At 50.9% G+C, this 24,573-nt stretch overlaps 1 protein-coding gene across 1 annotated transcript; it reads left to right on the top strand.

Annotated features, from left to right (window-relative positions):
* Nucleotides 1-1,173: 1,173 nt before the first annotated feature.
* Nucleotides 1,174-16,051, top strand: GBX1 (gastrulation brain homeobox 1). Its single transcript, XM_040355440.1, has 2 exons — nt 1,174-1,938; nt 15,183-16,051. The coding sequence occupies exons 1-2, from the start codon at nt 1,566-1,568 to the stop codon at nt 15,695-15,697; spliced, it is 888 nt and encodes a 295-aa protein (XP_040211374.1). The 5' UTR covers nt 1,174-1,565; the 3' UTR covers nt 15,698-16,051.
* The last annotated feature ends 8,522 nt before the right edge of the window (nt 16,052-24,573 follow it).

The raw sequence follows: 24,573 nt of genomic DNA, 5'->3' as shown, positions 1-24,573 counted from the left end.
TTCTTCTTCCTCTCTCACGCTCCTTTTCTCTTGCTTTTGGAAAGTTTCTCTGTCTTCTCTCTTCTTCTTCCTCCTCTCTCCTTCTTCCTCTCGGTTTCTCTTTTTCTGCCTCTTTCTTTTCTCTTTCTTCCTCTCGCTCTCTTTTTATTGCTCTTAGAAAGTCTCTGTCTCTTCTCTCTCTTTTTCTGCATCTCGCTCGCCTTCATCCTCTCTCTCTCTCTCGTTTTCTGGCCCTTGTTCTGGGAAAGTCTCTCTGTCTTCTCTCTCTTTTCTCTCTCCTTCCTCTCTCTCTCTTTTTCTTGCTCTTGGAAAGTCTCTCTCTGTTCTCTCCCCTTCTTCCTCTCTGTCTCTTTTTCTGCCTCTTGTTCTCAGAAAATCTTTCTTCCTTTCATTCTGCTCCCCCTCTCTCCTTCTTCCTCTCCCGCTCTCTCGTTTTTCTGCCTCTCTCTCCTTCTTCCTCTCTCGCTCTCTCTCTATTTTTGACCCTTGTTCTCGGAGTTCTTCTTTGTGTCTCTCTTTCTTTTGTTCTGCTCCCCCTCCCTCATTCTTCTTCTCCTTCTTCTGTCTTTCTTCCTCTCTCTCTCCTTTTCTTGCTCCTCGAAAGTCTCTGTCTTCTCTCTCTTTTTCTGCCTCTCTCCTTCTTCCTCTGTCTCTCGTTTTCTGTCTCTTGTTCTCAGAAAGTATTTTGAGTGTCTCTTTCATTCTCTCTCCTTTTTCCTTTCCATCTCTCTCTATTTCTGCCTCTTGTTTTTGGAAAATCTTTCTTCCTTTCATTCTGCTCCCCCTCCCTCATTCTTCTTCCTTCTCTCTCTCCTTCTTCCTCTCTCACTCTCTTTTTCTTGCTCTTGGAAAGTCTCTGTCTTCTCTCTCTTTTTCTGCCTCTCTCTCACTTTCTTCTTCTTCTCTGTCTCTGCTTTTTCTGGCTCTTGTTCTTGGAAAGTCCGTCTTTTCTCTCTCTTTTTCTGCCTCTCTCTCACTTTCTTCTTCTTCTCTGTCTCTGCTTTTTCTGGCTCTTGTTCTTGGAAAGTCCGTCTCTTCTCTCTCTTTTTCCCCTCTCTCTCTCCTTCTTCCTCTCTGTCTCTTTTTCTGGCTCTCTCTTTCCATTTTCGTCTGCCTCTCTCTCTCCTTCTTCCTCTCTGTCTCTCGTTTTCTGGCTCTTGTTCTTGGAAAGTCTGTCTCTTCTCTCTCTTTTTCCCCTCTCTCTCTCCTTCCTCCTCTCTGTCTCTCTGTCTGGCTCTCTCTTTCCATTTTCCTCTCGTTTTCTGTCTCTTGTTTGGTGATTTGGACCCGGCTGGAGGAAAGTTCTTTGGGAAGAAGTTTGGTCTTGGCATTGGGTGTCTCTCTCTCCAGCCTGGCATTGTCTGGGCAGCCAGAGATCTTTGCAGGGTGACTGAAGAAGTGATGCGTAAGGAGTGAAGATAGATGATGGGAGCCCCCCCCCCTCCTCGGCTGCCCCCCCTCCTCGGCTGCCCCCCCTCCTCCTCCTCCTGATGTGACACTCGGCTCCTCTCCTTCCAGAGTCTCACATCTCCTGAATCGCACCCGGCGGAGGGACAAGGACAACGATGCAGCGACCCAGTGGGGTGGCCAGTACTTTCTCCATTGACTCCCTGATTGGAAGCCCACCTGCTCGGCCAGGACATGTTCTTTACACCGGGTACCCCATGTACATGCCCTACAGACCCCTTGTGATGCCTCCGTCTCCCCTCCCCCCGCTGGGACCCGTCACCCCTTTCACTGGACGCTTGAATAACAGCTTCTGTGCCAGCTTGGGACAAGGTCTTCCATCCATGGTGACCATCAGCACCGCTCTTCCCAGCTTCAGAGACTCGCCTGATGCTCTCTACTCTCAGGATCCTCTGGATGGGTCCCCAGACTCTGAGGAAGGGCTACAGAGGACCCAAGAGAAAACTTCCGACACCTACACCAACCTGCCAGGTAAGTGGGCAGAGGAGAGCAGGAATGGGTCACTCCATGTCTGAATGAGGAGGTAACAAGAAGAAATCATTCCAGGTAGGTGAGCGCCAGACTTCACAGGTGAGTGACAGGTGTGTAATAGTGATCAGTATTATAGGACAGGTGAGTGACAGGTGTGTAATAGTGATCAGTATTATAGGACAGGTAAGTGACAGGTGTGTGATAGTGATCAGTATTATAGGACAGGTGAGTGACAGGTGTGTAATAGTGATCAGTATTATAGGACAGGTAAGTGACAGGTGTGTAATAGTGATCAGTATTATAGGACAGGTGAGTGACAGGTGTGTAATAGTGATCAGTATTATAGGACAGGTGAGTGACAGGTGTGTAATAGTAATCAGTATTATAGGACAGGTAAGTGACAGGTGTGTGATAGTGATCAGTATTATAGGACAGGTGAGTGACAGGTGTGTGATAGTGATCAGTATTATAGGACAGGTAAGTGACAGGTGTGTAATAGTGATCAGTATTATAGGACAGGTGACTGACAGGTGTGTAATAGTGATCAGTATTATAGGACAGGTGAGTGACAGGTGTGTAATAGTAATCAGTATTATAGGACAGGTGACTGACAGGTGTGTAATAGTGATCAGTATTAAAGGACAGGTGAGTGACAGGTGTGTAATAGTGATCAGTATTATAGGACAGGTGTGTAATAGTGATCAGTATTATAGGACAGGTGAGTGACAGGTGTGTGATAGTGATCAGTATTATAGGACAGGTAAGTGACAGGTGTGTGATAGTGATCAGTATTATAGGACAGGTGAGTGACAGGTGTGTAATAGTGATCAGTATTATAGGACAGGTGAGTGACAGGTGTGTAATAGTGATCAGTATTATAGGACAGGTGACTGACAGGTGTGTGATAGTGATCAGTATTATAGGACAGGTAAGTGACAGGTGTGTAATAGTGATCAGTATTATAGGACAGGTAAGTGACAGGTGTGTAATAGTGATCAGTATTAAAGGACAGGTGAGTGACAGGTGTGTAATAGTGATCAGTATTATAGGACAGGTGTGTAATAGTGATCAGTATTATAGGACAGGTGAGTGACAGGTGTGTAATAGTGATCAGTATTATAGGACAGGTGTGTAATAGTGATCAGTATTATAGGACAGGTGAGTGACAGGTGTGTAATAGTGATCAGTATTATAGGACAGGTGAGTGACAGGTGTGTGATAGTGATCAGGGGTATAGGACAGGTGAGTGACAGTTGTGTAATAGTGATCAGTATTATAGGACAGGTGACTGACAGGTGTGTAATAGTGATCAGTATTATAGGACAGGTAAGTGACAGGTGTATAATAGTGATCAGTATTATAAGACAGGTGAGTGACAGGTGTGTAATAGTGATCAGTATTCTAAGACAGGTAAGTGACAGGTGTGTAATAGTGATCAGTTTTATAGGACAGGTGAGTGACAGGTGTGTAATAGTGATCAGTATTATAAGACAGGTGTGTGACAGGTGTGTAATAATGATCAGTATTATAGGACAGGTGAGTGACAGGTGTGTAATAGTGATCAGTATTATAAGACAGGTGAGTGACAGGTGTGTAATAATGATCAGTATTATAGGACAGGTGAGTGACAGGTGTGTAATAGTGATCAGTATTATAGGACAGGTAAGTGACAGGTGTGTGATAGTGATCAGTATTATAGGACAGGTGAGTGACAGGTGTGTGATAGTGATCAGTATTATAGGACAGGTAAGTGACAGGTGTGTAATAGTGATCAGTATTATAGGACAGGTAAGTGACAGGTGTGTGATAGTGATCAGTATTATAGGACAGGTAAGTGACAGGTGTGTGATAGTGATCAGTATTATAGGACAGGTGAGTGACAGGTGTGTGATAGTGATCAGTATTATAGGACAGGTAAGTGACAGGTGTGTGATAGTGATCAGTATTATAGGACAGGTAAGTGACAGGTGTGTGATAGTGATCAGTATTCTAGGACAGGTAAGTGACAGGTATGTGATAGTGATCAGTATTCTAGGACAGGTAAGTGACAGGTGTGTGATAGTGATCAGTATTCTAGGACAGGTAAGTGACAGGTGTGTGATAGTGATTAGTATTATAGGACAGGTGAGTGACAGGTGTGTGATAGTGATCAGTATTATAGGACAGGTGAGTGACAGGTGTGTAATGGTGATCAGTATTATAGGACAGGTGAGTGACAGGTGTGTGATAGTGATCAGTATTATAGGACAGGTGAGTGACAGGTGTGTAATAGTGATCAGTATTATAGGACAGGTGACTGACAGGTGTGTAATAATGATCAGTATTATAGGACAGGTGAGTGACAGGTGTGTAATAGTGATCAGTATTATAGGACAGGTAAGTGACAGGTGTGTGATAGTGATCAGTATTATAGGACAGGTGAGTGACAGGTGTGTGATAGTGATCAGTATTATAGGACAGGTGAGTGACAGGTGTGAAATAGTGATCAGTATTATAGGACAGGTGAGTGACAGGTGTGTAATAGTGATCAGTATTATAGGACAGGTGAGTGACAGGTGTGAAATAGTGATCAGTATTATAGGACAGGTGAGTGACAGGTGTGTGATAGTGATCAGTATTATAGGACAGGTGAGTGACAGGTGTGTAATAGTGATCAAAGGTATAGGACAGGTGAGTGACAGGTGTGTAAGAGTGATCAGTATTATAGGACATGTGAGTGACAGGTGTGTAATAGTGATCAGTATTATAGGACAGGTGAGTGACAGGTGTGTAATAGTGATCAGTATTATAGGACAGGTAAGTGACAGGTGTGTGATAGTGACCAGTATTATAGGACAGGTGAGTGACAGGTGTGTAATAGTGATCAGTATTATAGGACAGGTAAGTGACAGGTGTGTGATAGTGATCAGTATTATAGGACAGGTGAGTGACAGGTGTGTGATAGTGATCAGTATTATAAGACAGGTGAGAGTCATAGTTGTGTAATAGTGATCACTATTTCAGGACAGGTAAGTGACAGGTGTGTAATAGTGATCAGAGGTATAGGACAGGTGAGTGACAGGTGTGTAATAGTGATCAGTATTATAGGACAGGTGTGTAATAGTGATCAGTATTATAGGACAGGTGAGTGACAGGTGTGTAATAGTGATCAGTATTATAGGACAGGTGAGTGACAGGTGTGTGATAGTGATCAGGGGTATAGGACAGGTGAGTGACAGTTATGTAATAGTGATCAGTATTATAGGACAGGTGACTGACAGGTGTGTAATAGTGATCAGTATTATAGGACAGGTAAGTGACAGGTGTATAATAGTGATCAGTATTATAAGACAGGTGAGTGACAGGTGTGTGATAGTGATCAGTATTATAGGACAGGTGAGTGACAGGTGTGTGATAGTGATCAGTATTATAGGACAGGTAAGTGACAGGTGTGTAATAGTGATCAGTATTATAGGACAGGTAAGTGACAGGTGTGTGATAGTGATCAGTATTCTAGGACAGGTAAGTGACAGGTATGTGATAGTGATCAGTATTCTAGGACAGGTAAGTGACAGGTGTGTGATAGTGATCAGTATTCTAGGACAGGTAAGTGACAGGTGTGTGATAGTGATCAGTATTATAGGACAGGTAAGTGACAGGTGTGTGATAGTGATCAGTATTATAGGACAGGTGAGTGACAGGTGTGTAATGGTGATCAGTATTATAGGACAGGTGAGTGACAGGTGGGTGATAGTGATCAGTATTATAGGACAGGTGAGTGACAGGTGGGTGATAGTGATCAGTATTATAGGACAGGTGACTGACAGGTGTGTAATAATGATCAGTATTATAGGACAGGTGAGTGACAGGTGTGTAATAGTGATCAGTATTATAGGACAGGTAAGTGACAGGTGTGTGATAGTGATCAGTATTATAGGACAGGTGAGTGACAGGTGTGTAATAGTGATCAGTATTATAGGACAGGTGAGTGACAGGTGTGTAATAGTGATCAGTATTATAGGACAGGTAAGTGACAGGTGTGTAATAGTGATCAGTATTATAGGACAGGTAAGTGACAGGTGTGTGATAGTGATCAGTATTATAGGACAGGTGAGTGACAGGTGTGTGATAGTGATCAGAATTATAGGACAGGTGAGTGACAGGTGTGAAATAGTGATCAGTATTATAGGACAGGTGAGTGACAGGTGTGTAATAGTGATCAGTATTATAGGACAGGTGAGTGACAGGTGTGTAATAGTGATCAAAGGTATAGGACAGGTAAGTGACAGGTGTGTGATAGTGATCAGTATTATAGGACAGGTGAGTGACAGGTGTGAAATAGTGATCAGTATTATAGGACAGGTGAGTGACAGGTGTGTAATAGTGATCAAAGGTATAGGACAGGTAAGTGACAGGTGTGTGATAGTGATCAGTATTATAGGACAGGTGAGTGACAGGTGTGTAAGAGTGATCAGTATTATAGGACATGTGAGTGACAGGTGTTTGATAGTGATCAGAGGTATAGGACAGGTGAGTGACAGGTGTGTAATAGTGATCAGTATTATAGGACAGGTGTGTGATAGTGATCAGTATTATAGGACAGGTGAGTGACAGGTGTGATAGTGATCAGTATTATAGGACAGGTGAGTGACAGGTGTGTAATAGTGATCAGTATTATAGGACAGGTGAGTGACAGGTGTTTGATAGTGATCAGAGGTATAGGACAGGTGAGTGACAGGTGTGTGATAGTGATCAGAGGTATAGGACAGGTAAGTGACAGGTGTGTGATAGTGATCAGTATTATAGGACAGGTGAGTGACAGGTGTGTGATAGTGATCAGTATTATAGGACAGGTGAGTGACAGGTGTGTAATAGTGATCAGTATTATAGGACAGGTGAGTGACAGGTGTTTGATAGTGATCAGAGGTATAGGACAGGTGAGTGACAGGTGTGTGATAGTGATCAGTATTATAGGACAGGTGAGTGACAGGTGTGTAATAGTGATCAGTATTATAGGACAGGTGAGTGACAGGTGTGTGATAGTGATCAGTATTATAGGACAGGTGAGTGACAGGTGTGTAATAGTGATCAGTATTATAGGACAGGTGAGTGACAGGTGTGTGATAGTGATCAGTATTATAGGACAGGTGAGTGACAGGTGTGTAATAGTGATCAGTATTATAGGACAGGTGAGTGACAGGTGTTTGATAGTGATCAGAGGTATAGGACAGGTGAGTGACAGGTGTGTAATAGTGATCAGTATTATAGGACAGGTGAGTGACAGGTGTTTGATAGTGATCAGAGGTATAGGACAGGTGAGTGACAGGTGTGTAATAGTGATCAGTATTATAGGACAGGTGAGTGACAGGTGTGAAATAGTGATCAGTATTATAGGACAGGTAAGTGACAGGTGTGTGATAGTGATCAGTATTATAGGACAGGTAAGTGACAGGTGTGTGATAGTGATCAGTATTATAGGACAGGTGAGTGACAGGTGTTTGATAGTGATCAGAGGTATAGGACAGGTAAGTGACAGGTGTGTGATAGTGATCAGTATTATAGGACAGGTGAGTGACAGGTGTGTGATAGTGATCAGTATTATAGGACAGGTGAGTGACAGGTGTGTAATAGTGATCAGTATTATAGGACAGGTGAGTGACAGGTGTTTGATAGTGATCAGAGGTATAGGACAGGTAAGTGACAGGTGTGTGATAGTGATCAGTATTATAGGACAGGTGAGTGACAGGTGTGTGATAGTGATCAGTATTATAGGACAGGTGAGTGACAGGTGTGTAATAGTGATCAGTATTATAGGACAGGTGAGTGACAGGTGTTTGATAGTGATCAGAGGTATAGGACAGGTGAGTGACAGGTGTGTGATAGTGATCAGTATTATAGGACAGGTGAGTGACAGGTGTGTAATAGTGATCAGTATTATAGGACAGGTGAGTGACAGGTGTGTGATAGTGATCAGTATTATAGGACAGGTGAGTGACAGGTGTGTAATAGTGATCAGTATTATAGGACAGGTGAGTGACAGGTGTGTAATAGTGATCAGTATTATAGGACAGGTGAGTGACAGGTGTGTGATAGTGATCAGTATTATAGGACAGGTGAGTGACAGGTGTGTAATAGTGATCAGTATTATAGGACAGGTGAGTGACAGGTGTGTGATAGTGATCAGTATTATAGGACAGGTGAGTGACAGGTGTGTAATAGTGATCAGTATTATAGGACAGGTAAGTGACAGGTGTGTGATAGTGATCATTATTATAGGACAGGTGAGTGACAGGTGTGCATTAGTGATCAGTATTATAGGACAGGTGAGTGACAGGTGTGTAATGGAAATTAAAAGTACAAACAAATGCAACCAGCCCAACCTTAGCAGCAATGTGCACATGGAAGGGCAACTCTGTACATAGCACACCGCTGGAACTGCACTCTGTAACAAATTCCTGAACCCTGGACTCTGCACATAGCACACCCCTGAACTCTGCACTTTGTACATATCACGCCCCTGAACCCTGCACATATCACACCCCTGAACCCTGCACTCTGTACATAGCACACCCCTGCACTCTGCACATAGCACACCCCTGAACCCTGCATTCTGTACCTAGCACACCCTGAACCCTGCACTCTGTACATAGCACACCCCTGCACTCTGCACATAGCACACCCCTGAACCCTGCATTCTGTACCTAGCACACCCCTGAACCCTGCACTCTGTACATAGCACACCCCTGCACTCTGCTCATAGCACACCCCTGAACGCTGCATTCTGTACCTAGCACACCCCTGACCCCTGCACTCTGCACATAGCACACCACTGAACTCTGTACAAATCACACCCCTGAACCCTGCATTCTGCACATAGTACACCCCTGAACCCTGCACTACTTAAACTTAAATTATTGGGATTTTATGTGAGAGACACAAAGTGTCACATAATTGTGAAGTGGAAGGAAAATGATACAAATAAATATGTGAAAAGTGTGTGGGGGGAGGGGCATTTGTATGGCGCCCCCCCGGAGTCAATACTTTGTAGAACCCCCTTTCTCTACAAGTCTTTTTGGGGGGGTCTCTACCAGCTTTGCACATCTAGAGAGGGACATTTCTCCTCCATTCTTCTTCTCTGTAAAATATCTCTGTCTCTGTCAGATTGGATGGAGAGCGTCTGTGATCAGCAATTTTCAAGTCTTGTCCACAGATTCTCAATGGGATTTAGGTCTGGACTGTGACTGGGCCATTCTAACACATGAATAGGCTTTGATCTAAACCATTCCATTGTAGCTCTGGCTGTACTTTAGGGTCGTTGTCCTGCTGGCAGGTGAACCCCTCCCCCCCCCAGGTCTAAAGTCTTTTGCAGACTCTAACAGGTCCCCCCAAAAGCACCTTTTCCCCATGTTGATGGGGACAAGAGCCTCTTCCCGACAACCCAGGCCATTGGTTGTCAGTGTCTGCGGGCAGGGGGCTTTAACAAGGGGGCCCCCAGATCCCGGACCCCCATCCCCCTATGTGAATGGGTAGGGGTACATTCTATCCATTCACCAAAATGTGTCAAAAAGATGTCAGAAGTGTCACATAACATCAGAAGGGGGCGGGGTCACTTGGGTACATCAGCGGGTGGCCCCGCCCATGCCTATATAAAAGACAGCAGTTGCCGGGAGGCCCCCCATCGAGTTTATTTGTTTTTTCTATCTTTCGGGGTCCGTTGGGCGGCGTGATTGAAGATGGATGGACATCACAGGACAAAGAATTGCCAAAAACGGTGTATTGTGGTTTTCACTTTTTGACACTTTTTTGGGTGAATGGGTGGGGGTTCTATGTACCCGATACCGATAAACATAGGGTAGGGTTGCGGGATCTGGGGGTCCCCTTGTTAAAGGGGATGTGAGGGCATGTGGTCTGGTATAGTTCAGGAGGGCGCTCGGGATTTGCCTGCTCAGATAAGGGTCTGGTATGGATTTGGGGGGCCACGCCAATTTTATTTCTTACATTTTGGCGTGGAGTTCCCCTTAAAATCCATACCAGACCCGATGGGGCAGGACCCGGGTCCCCAAACACTCCCCTGGAACAGGACCCGGGTCACCAAACACTCCCCTGGGGCAGGACCCGGGTCCCCAAACACTCCCCTGGGACAGGACCCGGGTCCCCAAACACTCCCCTGGAGCAATATCCCAGAGCGTCACACCAACAAATGAGGAAACCACCACCAAGCAGCTCCCGATCCCCGTCCCAGTCATGTAAGGTAGAACTCTGTATGGGCTCCGGTCTGGTGATGTAGGGGGACTGCTCCTGCACCAGGCTGTGCCCCTCCGGTGATGTAGGAGGACTGCTCCCGCACCAGGCTGCAGCCGCCCGGTGATGTAGGAGGACTGCTCCCGCACCAGGCTGCGCCCCTCCGGTGATGTAGGAGGACTGCTCCCGCACCAGGCTGCGCCCGTCCGGTGATGTAGGAGGACTGCTCCCGCACCAGGCTGCGCCCGTCCGGTGATGTAGGAGGACTGCTCCCGCACCAGGCTGCAGCCGCCCGGTGATGTAGGAGGACTGCTCCCGCACCAGGCTGCGCCCCTCCGGTGATGTAGGAGGACTGCTCCCGCACCAGGCTGCGCCCCTCCGGTGATGTAGGAGGAAAGCTCCCGCACCAGGCTGCGCCCCTCCGGTGATGTAGGAGGACTGCTCCCCGCACCAGGCTGCAGCCGTCCGGTGATGTAGGGGGACTGCTCCCGCACCAGGCTGCAGCCGCCCGGTGATGTAGGAGGACTGCTCCCGCACCAGGCTGCGCCCCTCCGGTGATGTAGGAGGACTGCTCCCCGCACCAGGCTGCAGCCGTCCGGTGATGTAGGGGGACTGCTCCCGCACCAGGCTGCAGCCGTCCGGTGATGTAGGGGGACTGCTCCCCGCACCAGGCTGCAGCCGCCCGGTGATGTAGGAGGACTGCTCCCGCACCAGGCTGCAGCCGCCCGGTGATGTAGGAGGACTGCTCCCGCACCAGGCTGCGCCCCTCCGGTGATGTAGGAGGACTGCTCCCCGCACCAGGCTGCAGCCGTCCGGTGATGTTGGAGGATTGCTCCCGCACCAGGCTGCACCCATCCGGTGATGTAGGGGGACTGCTCCCGCACCAGACTGCACCCCTCCAGTGATGTAGGAGGACTGCTCCCCGCACCAGGCTGCAGCCGTCCGGTGATGTTGGAGGATTGCTCCCGCACCAGGCTGCACCCATCCGGTGATGTAGGAGGACTGCTCCCGCACCAGACTGCGCCCGTCTGGTGATGTAGGAGGACTGCTCCCGCACCAGACTGCGCCCCTCTGGTGATGTAGGAGGACTGCTCCCCGCACCAGGCTGCAGCCGTCCGGTGTTGTAGGAGGATTGCTCCCGCACCAGGCTGTGCCCCTCCGGTGATGTAGGAGGACTGCTCCCGCACCAGGCTGCGCCCGTCCGGTGATGTAGAAGGACTGCTCCCGCACCAGGCTGCACCCCTCCGGAGATGTAGGAGGACTGCTCCCGCACCAGGCTGCACCCGCTTGGTGATGTAGAAGGATTGCTCCCGCACCAGGCTGTGCCCCTCCGGTGATGTAGGAGGACTGCTCCCGCACCAGGCTGCACCCGCTTGGTGATGTAGAAGGATTGCTCCCGCACCAGGCTGTGCCCCTCCGGTGATGTAGGAGGACTGCTCCCGCACCAGGCTGCACCCCTCCGGTGATGTAGGAGGACTGCTCCCGCACCAGGCTGTGCCCCTCCGGTGATGTAGGAGGACTGCTCCCGCAACAGGCTGCACCCATCCGGTGATGTAGGAGGACTGCTCCCGCACCAGGCTGCACCCATCCGGTGATGTAGGAGGACTGCTCCCGCACCAGGCTGCGCCCGTCTGGTGATCTAGGAGGACTGCTCCCGCACCAGGCTGCACCCATCCGGTGATCTAGGAGGACTGCTCCTGCACCAGGCTGTGCCCCTCCGGTGATGTAGGAGGACTGCTCCTGCACCAGGCTGCGCATGTCTGGTGATGTAGGAGAACTGCTCCCGCACCAGGCTGTGCCCCTCCGGTGATGTAGGAGGACTGCTCCCCGCACCAGGCTGCACCCGTCCGGTGATGTAGGAGGACTGCTCCCCGCACCAGGCTGCACCCCTCCGGTGATGTAGGAGGACTGCTCCCGCACCAGGCTGCGCCCCTCCGGTGATGTAGGAGGACTGCTCCCGCAACAGGCTGCACCCATCCGGTGATGTAGGAGGACTGCTCCCGCACCAGGCTGCACCCATCCGGTGATGTAGGAGGACTGCTCCCGCACCAGGCTGCGCCCGTCTGGTGATCTAGGAGGACTGCTCCCGCACCAGGCTGCACCCATCCGGTGATCTAGGAGGACTGCTCCTGCACCAGGCTGTGCCCCTCCGGTGATGTAGGAGGACTGCTCCTGCACCAGGCTGCGCATGTCTGGTGATGTAGGAGAACTGCTCCCGCACCAGGCTGCACCCGTCCGGTGATGTAGGAGGACTGCTCCCCGCACCAGGCTGCACCCCTCCGGTGATGTAGGAGGACTGCTCCCGCACCAGGCTGCACCCCTTCGGTGATGTAGGAGGACTGCTCCCGCACCAGGCTGCGCCCCTCCGGTGATGTAGGAGGACTGCTCCCCGCACCAGGCTGCACCCCTCCGGTGATGTAGGAGGACTGCTCCCCGCACCAGGCTGCGCCCGCCCGGTGATGTAGGAGGACTGCTCCCGCACCAGGCTGCAGCCGCCCGGTGATGTAGGAGGACTGCTCCCGCACCAGGCTGCAGCCGCCCGGTGATGTAGGAGGACTGCTCCCGCACCAGGCTGCATCCGCCCGGTGATGTAGGAGGACTGCTCCCGCACCAGGCTGCAGCCGTCTGGTAACAGTACATTCTCTGCCACTGTCAGATTCCTGACTCCAGTCCGAAACCCCAACACTGGACTTGCCCAGCGCCTGAGTATCGAGTGCACAGAGGTCATTCTGCTGTCACACTGACCAGTCACCCCAATCCTGTCCCAGGGGCCACTCTACTGGGAAAATTAACAGGTGGTAGTTAGGTGTCAAATTGCCCAGACGCCCCCCTCCTTTCACATTTCCCAGGTCCACTTGCCCAATCACACTTCCAGGTCCCCCTGCCTGATCACACTTCCAGGTCCCCCTGCCTGATCACACTTCCAGGTCCTCCTGCCTGATCACACTTCCAGGTCCCCCCTGCCTGATCACACTTCCAGGTCCCCCCTGCCTGATCACACTTCCAGGTCCCCCTCTTCTATCACACTTCCAGGTCCCCCCTGCCTGATCACACTTTCAGGTCCCCCCTGCCTGATCACACTTTCAGGTCCCCCTGCCTGATCACACTTCCAGGTCCCCCCTCCTATCACACTTCCAGGTCCCCCTCTTCTATCACACTTCCAGGTCCCCCCTGCCTGATCACACTTCTAGGTCCCCCCTGCCTGATCACACTTCCAGGTCCCCCTGCCTGATCACACTTTCAGGTCCCCCCTCTTATCAAACTTCCAGTCCCCCCTGCCTTATTACACTTCCAGGTCCCCCCTGCCTGATCACACTTCCAGGTCCCCCCTGCCTGATCACACTTCCAGGTCCCCCTGCCTGATCACACTTCCAGGTCTCCCTGCCTGATCACACTTCCAGGTCTCCCTGCCTGATCACACTTCCAGGTCCTCCATACTATCACACTTCCAGTCCTCCCTCCTATCACACTTCCAGGTCCCCCTGCCTGATCACACTTTCAGGTCCCCCCTCTTATCAAACTTCCAGGTCCCCCTGCCTTATTATACTTCCAGTCCTCCCTCCTATCAAACTTACAGGTCCCCCTGACTGATCACACTTCCAGGTCCCCCTGCCTGATCACACTTCCAGTCCTCCATACTATCACACCTCCAGGTCCTCCCTCATATCACACTTCCAGGTCCCCCTGCCTGATCACACTTCCAGGTCCTCCTCCTATCACACTTCCAGGTCCCCCTGCCTGATCACACTTCCAGGTCCTCCTCCTATCACACGTCCAGGTCCTCCCTCCTATCAAACTTCCAGTCCTCCCTCCTATCACACTTCCAGGTCCTCCCTCCTATCACACTTCCAGTCCTCCCTCCTATCACACTTCCAGGTCCTCCCTCCTATCACACTTCCAGGTCCCCCTGCCTTATTACACTTCCAGGTCCTCCCTCCTATCACACTTCCAGTCCTCCCTCCTATCACACTTCCAGGTCCTCCCTCCTATCACACTTCCAGGTCCCCCTGCCTGGTCACACTTCCAGGTCCTCCCTCCTATCACACTTCCAGGTCCCCCTGCCTTATTACACTTCCAGGTCCTCCCTCCTATCAAACTTCCAGTCCTCCCTCCTATCACACTTCCAGGTCCTCCCTCCTATCACACTTCCAGTCCTCCCTCCTATCACACTTCCAGGTCCTCCCTCCTATCACACTTCCAGGTCCCCCTGCCTTATTACACTTCCAGGTCCTCCCTCCTATCACACTTCCAGTCCTCCCTCCGATCACAATTCCAGGTCCTCCCTCCTATCACACTTCCAGTCCTCCCTCCTATCACACTTCCAGGTCCTCCCTCCTATCACACTTCCAGGTCCCCCTGCCTTATTACACTTCCAGGTCCTCCCTCCTATCACACTTCCAGTCCTCCCTCCTATCACACTTCCAGGTCCTCCCTCCTATCACACTTCCAGGTCCCCCTGCCTGGTCACACTTCCAGGTCCTCCCTCCTATCACACTTCCAGTCCTCCCTCCTATCACACTTGCAGGTCCCCCTGCCTGATCACACTTCCAGGTCCTCCCTCCTATCACACTTCCAGGTCCTCCTGCCTCCTATCACACTTCCAGGTCCCCCTGCCTGGTCACACTTCCAGTCCTCCCTCCTATCACACGTACAGGTCCCCCTGCCTGATCACACTTCCAGGTCCCCCTGCCTGGTCACACTTCCAGTCCTCCCTCCTATCACACGTACAGGTCCTCCTGCCAGGTCTTCCCTTACCTCAAGTGTCCCTCATTCAGAAGTTCAAAGTTGGGAGGTATGCATAAAGGTAGAGGAAGTGTGTTACTGGCAGGAAATAAGCCTGGAGAAAAGGAAAACGAAGGCAGTCATCACATCTAAGAATTGGTAAAGTTATAGATACATGGAGTAGTAGAGAAACGTGGTGCTCCACCCAGTTCATAGTGTGGTCACGGTGGGCGGTGGGTGAAGTCACTTTGCAGAGAGCGCTTTTTGAGCCTTCTAATTCCCGCCATGTTCTGTCGTTCCAGGAGATGGGAAGTTGTGCAGCTCTGATGAGGAGAAGACGGCGGGACAGTTGTCGGAGTCTGCCTGTAGCGACCACGAAGAAGACGAGACTTCTGGAGACAGCTGTGGAGATGAAAATCTTCAGGATCATGGAAACGGCCCAACAAGACCCCGAGGTAAAGGGAAGAACAGTGTGCAGGACCTCGGCAAAGACAGAGCCGGGACAGCGGGGAAAAGTCGCCGGCGCAGAACCGCCTTCACCAGCGAGCAGCTCCTGGAGCTGGAGAAGGAGTTCCATTGTAAGAAGTACCTCTCCCTGACTGAGAGGTCTCAGATCGCCCACACCTTGAAGCTCAGCGAGGTACAAGTCAAAATCTGGTTCCAGAATCGCAGAGCCAAATGGAAACGCATCAAAGCTGGGAATGTCAATAGCCGCGCAGGAGAACCAGTCCGCAACCCGAAAATTGTGGTGCCCATCCCTGTTCACGTTAATCGCTTCACCATCAGGACACAACAGATGGAGGGATCAAGACCGTAATAATGATGAGCAGAAAAACAGGAAAGTGGGTGGAGCTAAAAACTGAAAAGTGGGTGGAGCTGGGCAAACCCATTTCATGGTAGACAGAGAACAATTCCAGGACAACTTTGTCAACTTTTTGGTATATGGAAGCCCGTGATGAATGGACTATAGGAAGGACTACCACAGATGATTGGGACTATCGACCAGAGGTGGCTCTCTAATTAGGCAGTCGCCTTAGGCCTCGCACTCACAGGGGCCCCGCGACCGGCCTAATTTGCCTGACCCGTATCGACTGTCATGACCTTGACAAGATCATTCTAGAATACTCAATCTATAACATTTGTGTCTCCTCCGGGGATGGACGGTCCTCCCACCAATACCGATTTCGCTGATAATCACATTACTTTATCATACGAAGGACAGGAAAGACGAACCTGAACTGTACAGAACATGACACGTCTATGGACACAACAATGTCACCATTTTTACTGAACACTTAATTCAGAGAAAACAAAATAAAAAAGACCAAAAAAGTGGGGGGAGTGTGATGTGTCTGGGAGCTGCTCTACGAAACTTTCGATCAGGGAACTCATTCAATCTCACATAGAGCAGGAAATGAGAAGCTTATTTCAGTCTTTGGATATCTGCCGCTCATCCACATTTGTAGGTCAGGAAGGTCCAGGGGCCCAAGTGGCGCTCGGCAGAACGCATGCCTTGTGCACGTCATGGTCGGCTTACCTGATCTAAATATGGGAGGCCGCGGTGATGCGTTGTACCCACCATACTTAGATCAAGAGAAGAATGAGGTGTTCACAAGTCATAGGGTCAGCTGAAGGAAGAAAATGTGGCCAAAGATAAAATCTCACAATCCGGGGGCAACAGCAGAACCCCAAAAAATTGGAGAGAAGTCAGAGGGTGGAGCATCAGTAGTGAAGTCTATGGAAGGGCAGAAGGTGGAGCATCAGAAGAGGAGTCTATAAGGAGGGGCAGAGGGTGGAGCATCAGAAGTGAAGTCTATAAGGAGGGGCAGAAGGTGAAGCATCAGAAGAGGAGTCTATAAGGAGGGGCAGAGGGTGGAGCATCAGAAGAGGAGTCTATAAGGAGGGGCAGAGGGTGGAGCATCAGAAGAGGAGTCTATAAGGAGGGGCAGAGGGTGGAGCATCAGAAGAGGAGTCTATAAGAAGGGGCAGAGGGTGGAGCATCAGAAGAGGAGTCAATAAGGAGGGGCAGAGGGTGGAGCATCAGAAGAGGAGTCTGTAAGGAGGGGCAGAGGGTGTAGCATCAGAAGAGGAGTCTATAAGGAGGGGCAGAGGGTGGAGCATCAGAAGAGGAGTCTATAAGGAGGGGCAGAGGGTGGAGCATCAGGAGAGGAGTCTATAAGGAGGGGCAGAGGGTGGAGCATCAGTAGTGAAGTCTATATGCAGAGGCATAAGGCCGAGCATCAATTGAAGAACCTCTAAGGAGGAGCATCAGTAGTGAAGTCTTTAAGGAGAGGCAGCAGGTGAAGCATCAGTCGAGAAACCTCTAAGAAAGAGCAGAAGGTGGAGCATCAGTTGAGGAACATCTAAGGAGGGGCAGAGGGTGGAGCATCAGAAGAGGAGTCTATAAGGAGGAGCAGAGGGTGGAGCATCAGAAGAGGAGTCTATAAGGAGGGGCAGAGGGTGGAGCATAAGTAGTGAAGTCTATATGCAGAGGCATAAGGCCGAGCATCAGTTGAAGAACCTCTAAGGAGGGGCAGAGGGTGGAGCATCAGTAGTGAAGTCTATGAGGAGGGGCAGAAGGTGAAGAATCGGTTGAGGAACCTCTAAGGAGCGACAGAGGGTGGAGCATAAGTAGTGAAGTCTATATGCAGAGGCATAAGGCCGAGCATCAATTGAAGAACCTCTAAGGAGGAGCATCAGTAGTGAAGTCTATAAGGAAGGGCAGAAGGTGGAGCATCAGAAGAGGAGTCTATAAGGAGGGGCAGAAGGTGGAGCATCAGTAGTGAAGTCTATAAGGAGGGGCAGAAGGTGAAGAATCGGTTGAGGAACCTCTAAGGAGGGGCAGAGGGTGGAGCATAAGTAGTGAAGTCTATATGCAGAGGCATAAGGCCGAGCATCGGTTGAGGAACCTCTAAGGAGGGGCAGAGGGTGGAGCATAAGTAGTGAAGTCTATATGCAGAGGCAGAAGGTGAAGCATCGGTTGAGGAACCTCTAAGGAGGGGCAGAGGGTGGAGCATCAGTAGTGAAGTCTATAAGGAGGGGCAGAAGGTGAAGCATTGGTTGAGGAACCTCTAAGGAGGGGCAGAGGGTGGAGAATAAGTAGTGAAGTCTATATGCAGAGGCATAAGGCCGAGCATCGGTTGAGGAACCTCTAAGGAGGGGCAGAGGGTGGAGCATAAGTAGTGAAGTCTATATGCAGAGGCATAAGGCCGAGCATCGGTTGAGGAACCTCTAAGGAGGGGCAGAGGGTGGAGCATAAGTAGTGAAGTCTATATTCAGAGGCATAAGGCTGAGCATCAGTTGAAGAACCTCTAAGGAGGGGCATCAGTAGTGAAGTCTTTAAGGAGAGGCAGCAGGTGAAGCATCAGTCGAGAAACCTCTAAGAAAGAGCAGAAGGTGGAGCATCAGTAGAGCAGTCTATAAGCCACATATCGAGGTGAATTCAGTGGGGGAGGAGGGGGACTATGTAGGAGGTCATGGTGTGACCAGTGGGGGAAGATAGACCTATACTAAAGGTCATGGTAAGGTAAGAGGGGGAGGCAGTCTTGGCTGCCAAAAACGATGGGGACATTAGGGGGGGTCAGGCCTATACTGAAGGTCATGGTAAGGTTAGAAAGGGAGGAAGGTCTTCGCATCCGGTTATGGTGGGGTCAGTGGGGGACAGTAGGCCTATACTGAAGGTCATGTTAAGGTTAGAGAGGGAGGAGGTTATGGAAGCTGATCATGGTGGGATCAGTGGGGCACGGTCGGCCTATACTGAAGGTCATGGTAAGGTTAGAGAGGGAGGAGGTTATGGAAGCCGGTTACGGTGGGGTCAGTGGGGGAGGGTAGGCCTATACTGAAGGTCATGGTAAGGTTAGAGAGGGAGGAGGATCTTGGCAGCTGGTCATAGGGGGGGGTCAGGCCTATACTAAAGTTCATGGTAAGGTTAAAAAGGGAGGATGTCTTGGCAACCAGTCATGGTGGGGTCAGTGGGGGGTAGGCCTATGCTGAAGGTCATGGTAAGGTTAGAGAGGGACGAGCGTCTTAGCAACCTGTCATGGTGGGGACATTAGGGGAGGGTAGGCCTATACTGAAGGTCATAGTAAGGTTAGAGAGGGAGGAAGGTCTTGGCAGCTGGTCATGGGGGGGTTCAGTGGGGGTAGGTCTGAACTCAAGGTCATGTTAAGGTTAGAGAGGGAGGAGGTTATGGAAGCTGATCATGGTGGGGTCAGTGGGGGAGGGTAGGCCTATACTGAAGGTCATAGTAAGGTTAGAGAGATAGGAGGGTCTTGGCAGCCGGTTATGGTGGGGTCAGTGGGGGGAGGGTAGACCTATACTGAAGGCCATAGAAAGGTTAGAGAGGGAGGAGTGTCTTGGCAGCCGGTCATGGGGGGGGGGGGGGGGGTCAGGCCTATACTGAAGGTCATAGTAAGGTTAGATTGGGAGGAAGGTCTTGGCAGCCGGTTATGGTGGGTTCAGTGGGGGAGGGTAGACCTATACTGAAGGTCAAAGTAAGGTTAGAGAGGGAGGAAGGTCTTGGCAGCCGGTTATGGTGGGGTAAGTGGGGGGTAGGTCTATACTGAAGGTCATGGTAAGGTTAGAGAGGGAGGAGTGTCTTGGCAGCCGGTCATGGGGGGGGGGGGTCAGGCCTATACTGAAGGTCATAGTAAGGTTAGATTGGGAGGAGGGTCAGTGGGGGAGGGTAGGTCTATACTGAAGGTCATGGTAAGGTTAGAGAGATAGGAGGGTCTTGGCAGCCGGTTACGGTGGGGTCAGTGGGGGAGGGTAGGTCTATACTGAAGGTCATGGTAAGGTTAGAGAGATAGGAGGGTCTTGGCAGCCGGTTACGGTGGGGTCAGCGGGGGAGGGTAGGTCTATACTGAAGGCCATAGAAAGGTTAGAGAGGGAGGAGTGTCTTGGCAGCCGGTCATGGGGGGGGGGGGGGGGTCAGGCCTATACTGAAGGTCATAGTAAGGTTAGATTGGGAGGAAGGTCTTGGCAGCCGGTTATGGTGGGGTCAGTGGGGGGGGGTCAGGCCTATACTGAAGGTCATAGTAAGGTTAGAGAGGGAGGAGGATCTTTCAGCCGGTCACGGCGGGGGGGGGGGGGTCAGCGGGGGAGGGTAGGTCTATACTGAAGGTCACAGTTTTATACACGAGTATTTACACCCACACACATATATACGGTCCTGTATATCTATTCTCCAATGTATGGCAGCAGATCTCCATCCAGCCGTGAGATTTCTCAGTTGTGAAGTGTTCTGTGATTGGAGAGATATTGGTAGGGGATCTCACCAGTAACAGGCCATCCATGAATCCAATTCCATGTTTTACCAAAATAGGAAGCTAATATAGAGGCGAGGGATTTCAATCAATTTTGAACACGATGACTGCAGGATGGGGGAGCCAATCAGGCATCGTGCTGATACTCTAACAGATTCCAGGCCCTAGGAAGTCAGTGGTAGGAGGGAGAACCTCATCAGTGTTCCGCTGCTCTAGTTGATGATATTGTGGTAGGAGGGAGAACCTCCTCAGTGTTCCGCTGCTCTAGTTGATGGTATTGTGGTAGGAGAGAGAACCTCATCAGTGTTCCGCTGCTCTAGTTGATGGTATTGTGGTAGGAGAGAGAACCTCATCAGTGTTCCGCTGCTCTAGTTGATGGTATTGTGGTAGGGGGGAGAACCTCATCAGCGTTCCGCTGCTCTAGTTGATGGTATTGGGGTAGGAGGGAGGGAGAACCTCATCAGGATTCCGCTGCTCTAGTTGATGGTATTGTGGTAGGAGGGAGAACCTCATCAGGATTCCGCTGCTCTAGTTGATGGTATTGTGGTAGGAGGGAGAACCTCATCAGGATTCCGCTGCTCTAGTTGATGGTATTGTGGTAGGGGGGAGAACCTCATCAGCGTTCCGCTGCTCTAGTTGATGGTATTGGGGTAGGAGGGAGGGAGAACCTCATCAGGATTCCGCTGCTCTAGTTGATGGTATTGTGGTAGGAGGGAGAACCTCATCAGGATTCCGCTGCTCTAGTTGATGGTATTGTGGTAGGAGGGAGAACCTCATCAGCGTTCCGCTGCTCTAGTTGATGGTATTGGGGTAGGAGGGAGGGAGAACCTCATCAGGATTCCGCTGCTCTAGTTGATGGTATTGTGGTAGGGGGGAGAACCTCATCAGCGTTCCGCTGCTCTAGTTGATGGTATTGGGGTAGGAGGGAGGGAGAACCTCATCAGGATTCCGCTGCTCTAGTTGATGGTATTGTGGTAGGAGGGAGAACCTCATCAGCGTTCCGCTGCTCTAGTTGATGGTATTGTGGTAGGAGGGAGAACCTCATCAGGATTCCGCTGCTCTAGTTGATGGTATTGTGGTAGGAGGGAGAACCTCATCAGCGTTCCGCTGCTCTAGTTGATGGTATTGTGGTAGGAGGGAGAACCTCATCAGCGTTTCGCTGCTCTAGTTGATGGTATTGTGGTAGGAGGGAGAACCTCATTAGTGTTCCGCTGCTCTAGTTGATGGTATTGTCTGGCGCTCTCGTTGGACGGGTTGAGGAGAACGACAACTCATAGAAATCAGTTTCTTGCCCTCGTTGTGTATTTCGCGGTTTGGGGCGGAGTTCTGATGACCGTTTATTGGGCTTATCCGGTATAAACCGGTCTGGTCACTTAGAGCAGCCGGCCATTCCGCTTACCTTGGTCTGCTCAGTGGTGACTCGTTGCCATGGGTTACATCACATTGTCCTCATACACCTTTCCATTATAAATGTCGGAGGTCCAATGGTGTCCTCAATGATTGGCAGGTTTCGTCCGGGTCACGTCACCGCCGTCTTCTGAAGGGAATCTCTAGCAGGCACCATCATGAAGAACTTCATCCAGCACAACAGGTCTGTGGGGTTCCATCGAGGGTCCATTATAGATACTGGAAGGATTTTGGAATCCAATCCTCTTCTGAAGGTTCTACAATTGGCTGATCTTTCCAGAATGACATTCATGGGGGAGGGGGGAAGTTAGGACCCCACCTGTAAATTAGAACAGCAAACCAGGCCGGTGTGCTTCCATTGGGGACATAGGAGTGGGGGAAGGGAAGGCCCCATATAAGTCTTCTAATGGGTTTGTTGCAAAGTAGTGATAAGGACTGTAGGACCCCTTCAGGTTCCAGACATACCCTACACTATAGGACCCCATCAGGTTCTGGACGTTCCCTACACTGCAGGACCCCCCATCAGGTTCCGGACATTCCCTATACTGTAGGACTCCATCAGGTTCCAGACGTTCCCTACACTGTAGGACCCCGATCATGTTCCAGACGTTCCCTAAATTGTAGGACCGCATCCAGTTCTGAACATTCCCTACACTGTAGGACCTCATCGGGTTCCGGACGTTCCCTACACTGCAGGACCCCCATCAGGTTCTGGGCATTCCCTACACTCCAGGACCCTGTCAGGTTCTGGCCGTTCCCTACACTGTAGGACCCCCATCAGGTTCCAGACATACCCTACACTATAGGACCCCTATCATGTTCCAGACGTTCCCTACACTGTAGGACGCCATCAGGTTCTGGACGTTCTCTACACTGCAGGACCCCATCAGGTTCCGGACATTCCCTATACTGTAGGACTCCATCAGGTTCCAAATGTTCCCTAAATTGTAGGACCGCATCCAGTTCATAAACGTTCCCTACACTGTAGGACCTCATCGGGTTCCGGACGTTCCCTACACTGCAGGACCCCCATCAGGTTCCGGGCATTCCCTATACTGTAGGACTCCCATCAGGTTCTGGGCATTCCCTAAACTCCAGGACCCTGTCAGGTTCTGGACGTTCCCTATACTGTAGGACCCCATCAGGTTCTGGACGTTCCCTACACTGTAGGACCCCCATCAGGTTCCGAACGTTCCCTAAATTGTAGGACCGCATCCAGTTCTGAACGTTCCCTACACTGTAGGACCTCATCGAGTTCCGGACGTTCCCTACACTGCATGACCCCGTCAAGTTTTGGACGTTCCCTACACTGTAAGACCCCCATCAGGTTCTGGGCATTCCCTACACTCCAGGACCCTGTCAGGTTCTGGACGTTCCCTACACTGTAGGACCCCATCAGGTTCTGGGCATTCCCTACACTCCAGGACCCCATCAGGTTCTGGACGTTCCCTACCGGTGACGGTGCGTCCATAAAGGGTGCAGAAGCGCCGCCCCCTCTTTCCTGTCACTCTCTCACCATAGATAGATTCATGCATTGCATGTATCGCCGCCCCCTATTCAGGTGTCCGGCCCCTTGTCGGGTGCCGGGCATCTGAAATACACCAGCGGGGATGTTTTTGGAAGCACCTGATTAGAGCCGTCGACTCCAGTAGGCTTCCAAAATAATAAACAGCGGGCGCAATGCTGGGCGTTCCCTGATTACTTGGTGTTGTGTTAGGGAAGCCAATAAATCGCTTTCCCAACACCGACCCGCCTCTCAGCCAATCAGGTGCTCGCGTCTGGTTACCGGTCACCTGATTGGCTGAAATGACAGGTGCTGTGATTGGACGCCTGGGCATCCAATCATAGCAGAGGACAGGAAGAGGACGGGAGAAGACTTCGAGGACAGCGTCGTGACCCGAGACAGGTAAGTGCCGGGTGGGGGGACACAGTGGGGGCAATTGATGTTTTTTCTTTTCAGTTTGTTTGCCCCCAAAAAATTTGGAGCACCAGCCGCCTCTGTTCCCTACACTGCAGGACCCCATCAGGTTATTTTCCTGACCTCTAAGGAGGCCGGCACCCCCTCTGTGCTCAGCTCTCGGCCTCCTCCAGTCTCCATCTTTTTTGGGAGTAAGGGAGGGGGGTCTTTAACTGACCCCATAACAAAATGCAAATTGCCCGGCTGCAATACTTTGGGTCAATGATCTAAACAAGCCAGTGAATTGGGGGGGGGTAACAAACCTTGGAGGTCATTGAGTCAGCGTGACACCTCTGGGGGCCCCATTTATATACAATAGAGCAGGGAACTACGGCCCTCCAGCTGTGGTGGAACTACACTTCCCATGAGGCATTGTAAAAATGTGACATTCACAGACATGACTGGGCATGATGGGAATTGTAGTTCCTGAACAGCTGGAGGGCCGTAGTTTGAAGACCCCGCAATGGAGGGTTATTTTCATCATTCCATAGATCAGCATCTCCTCATCACATCCGTCACTCATTCATAGGAATTCCAGAAATGAGATACAAGTCAATCCAGGGACCCCCAGGGGCCACATATGAGGTCCCAAGAATCTAGCAGGGTGACCCCCAATGAAGGAGATCTGTGGGGGGGGGGGGAGCGTGGCTCATCTAGCGGTGAAATGCGGCGCACATCGCGCTCTTCCTGCCTCTTGTCATAGCTGAAGGTTCTAATGAATTTCATGGCACTTGTAATCAAGGAAATCTGTTCTCAGCGAGATGAAGAACCCCCCCAGGGGTTTCCCAGCGGCTGCTTCCTCCCTTCATTCCAGAACAGACGCCGCAGGAGGGGCCCCTTCTCCGCCACACACCCTATGAAGTCCGGAGAGCAAATCCTACAGAGAAGGGACCGGAGGGATGAAAGGAGGACTCCGCTTATATCAGAACACGGGGACGGAAGTCCCTACGGCAAGAGAACCCGTCCCAGAAACAGAACCAGTGAGATCCAAGCGCTGCTTCACCAGCAAATACACTCCAGATCCCCCTCTACTTGGCAATGGGACAGTCCAGAACTGGGGATCCC

The sequence above is a fragment of the Rana temporaria genome, chromosome 5, assembly GCF_905171775.1.
Source record: "Rana temporaria chromosome 5, aRanTem1.1, whole genome shotgun sequence".
Taxonomy (NCBI): domain Eukaryota; kingdom Metazoa; phylum Chordata; class Amphibia; order Anura; family Ranidae; genus Rana; species Rana temporaria.
The sequence above is the reverse complement of the archived record's forward strand: the minus strand, read 5'-3'. Positions and strand labels throughout refer to the sequence as shown.

Coding starts and splice junctions, on each gene's coding strand:
- GBX1 (XM_040355440.1), top strand. CDS start 1,566: ATGCAGCGACCCAGTGGGGTGGCCAGTACTTTCTCCATTGACTCCCTG. Junction 1,939..15,182: donor CACCTACACCAACCTGCCAG/GTAAGTGGGCAG, acceptor CTGTCGTTCCAG/GAGATGGGAAGTTGTGCAGC.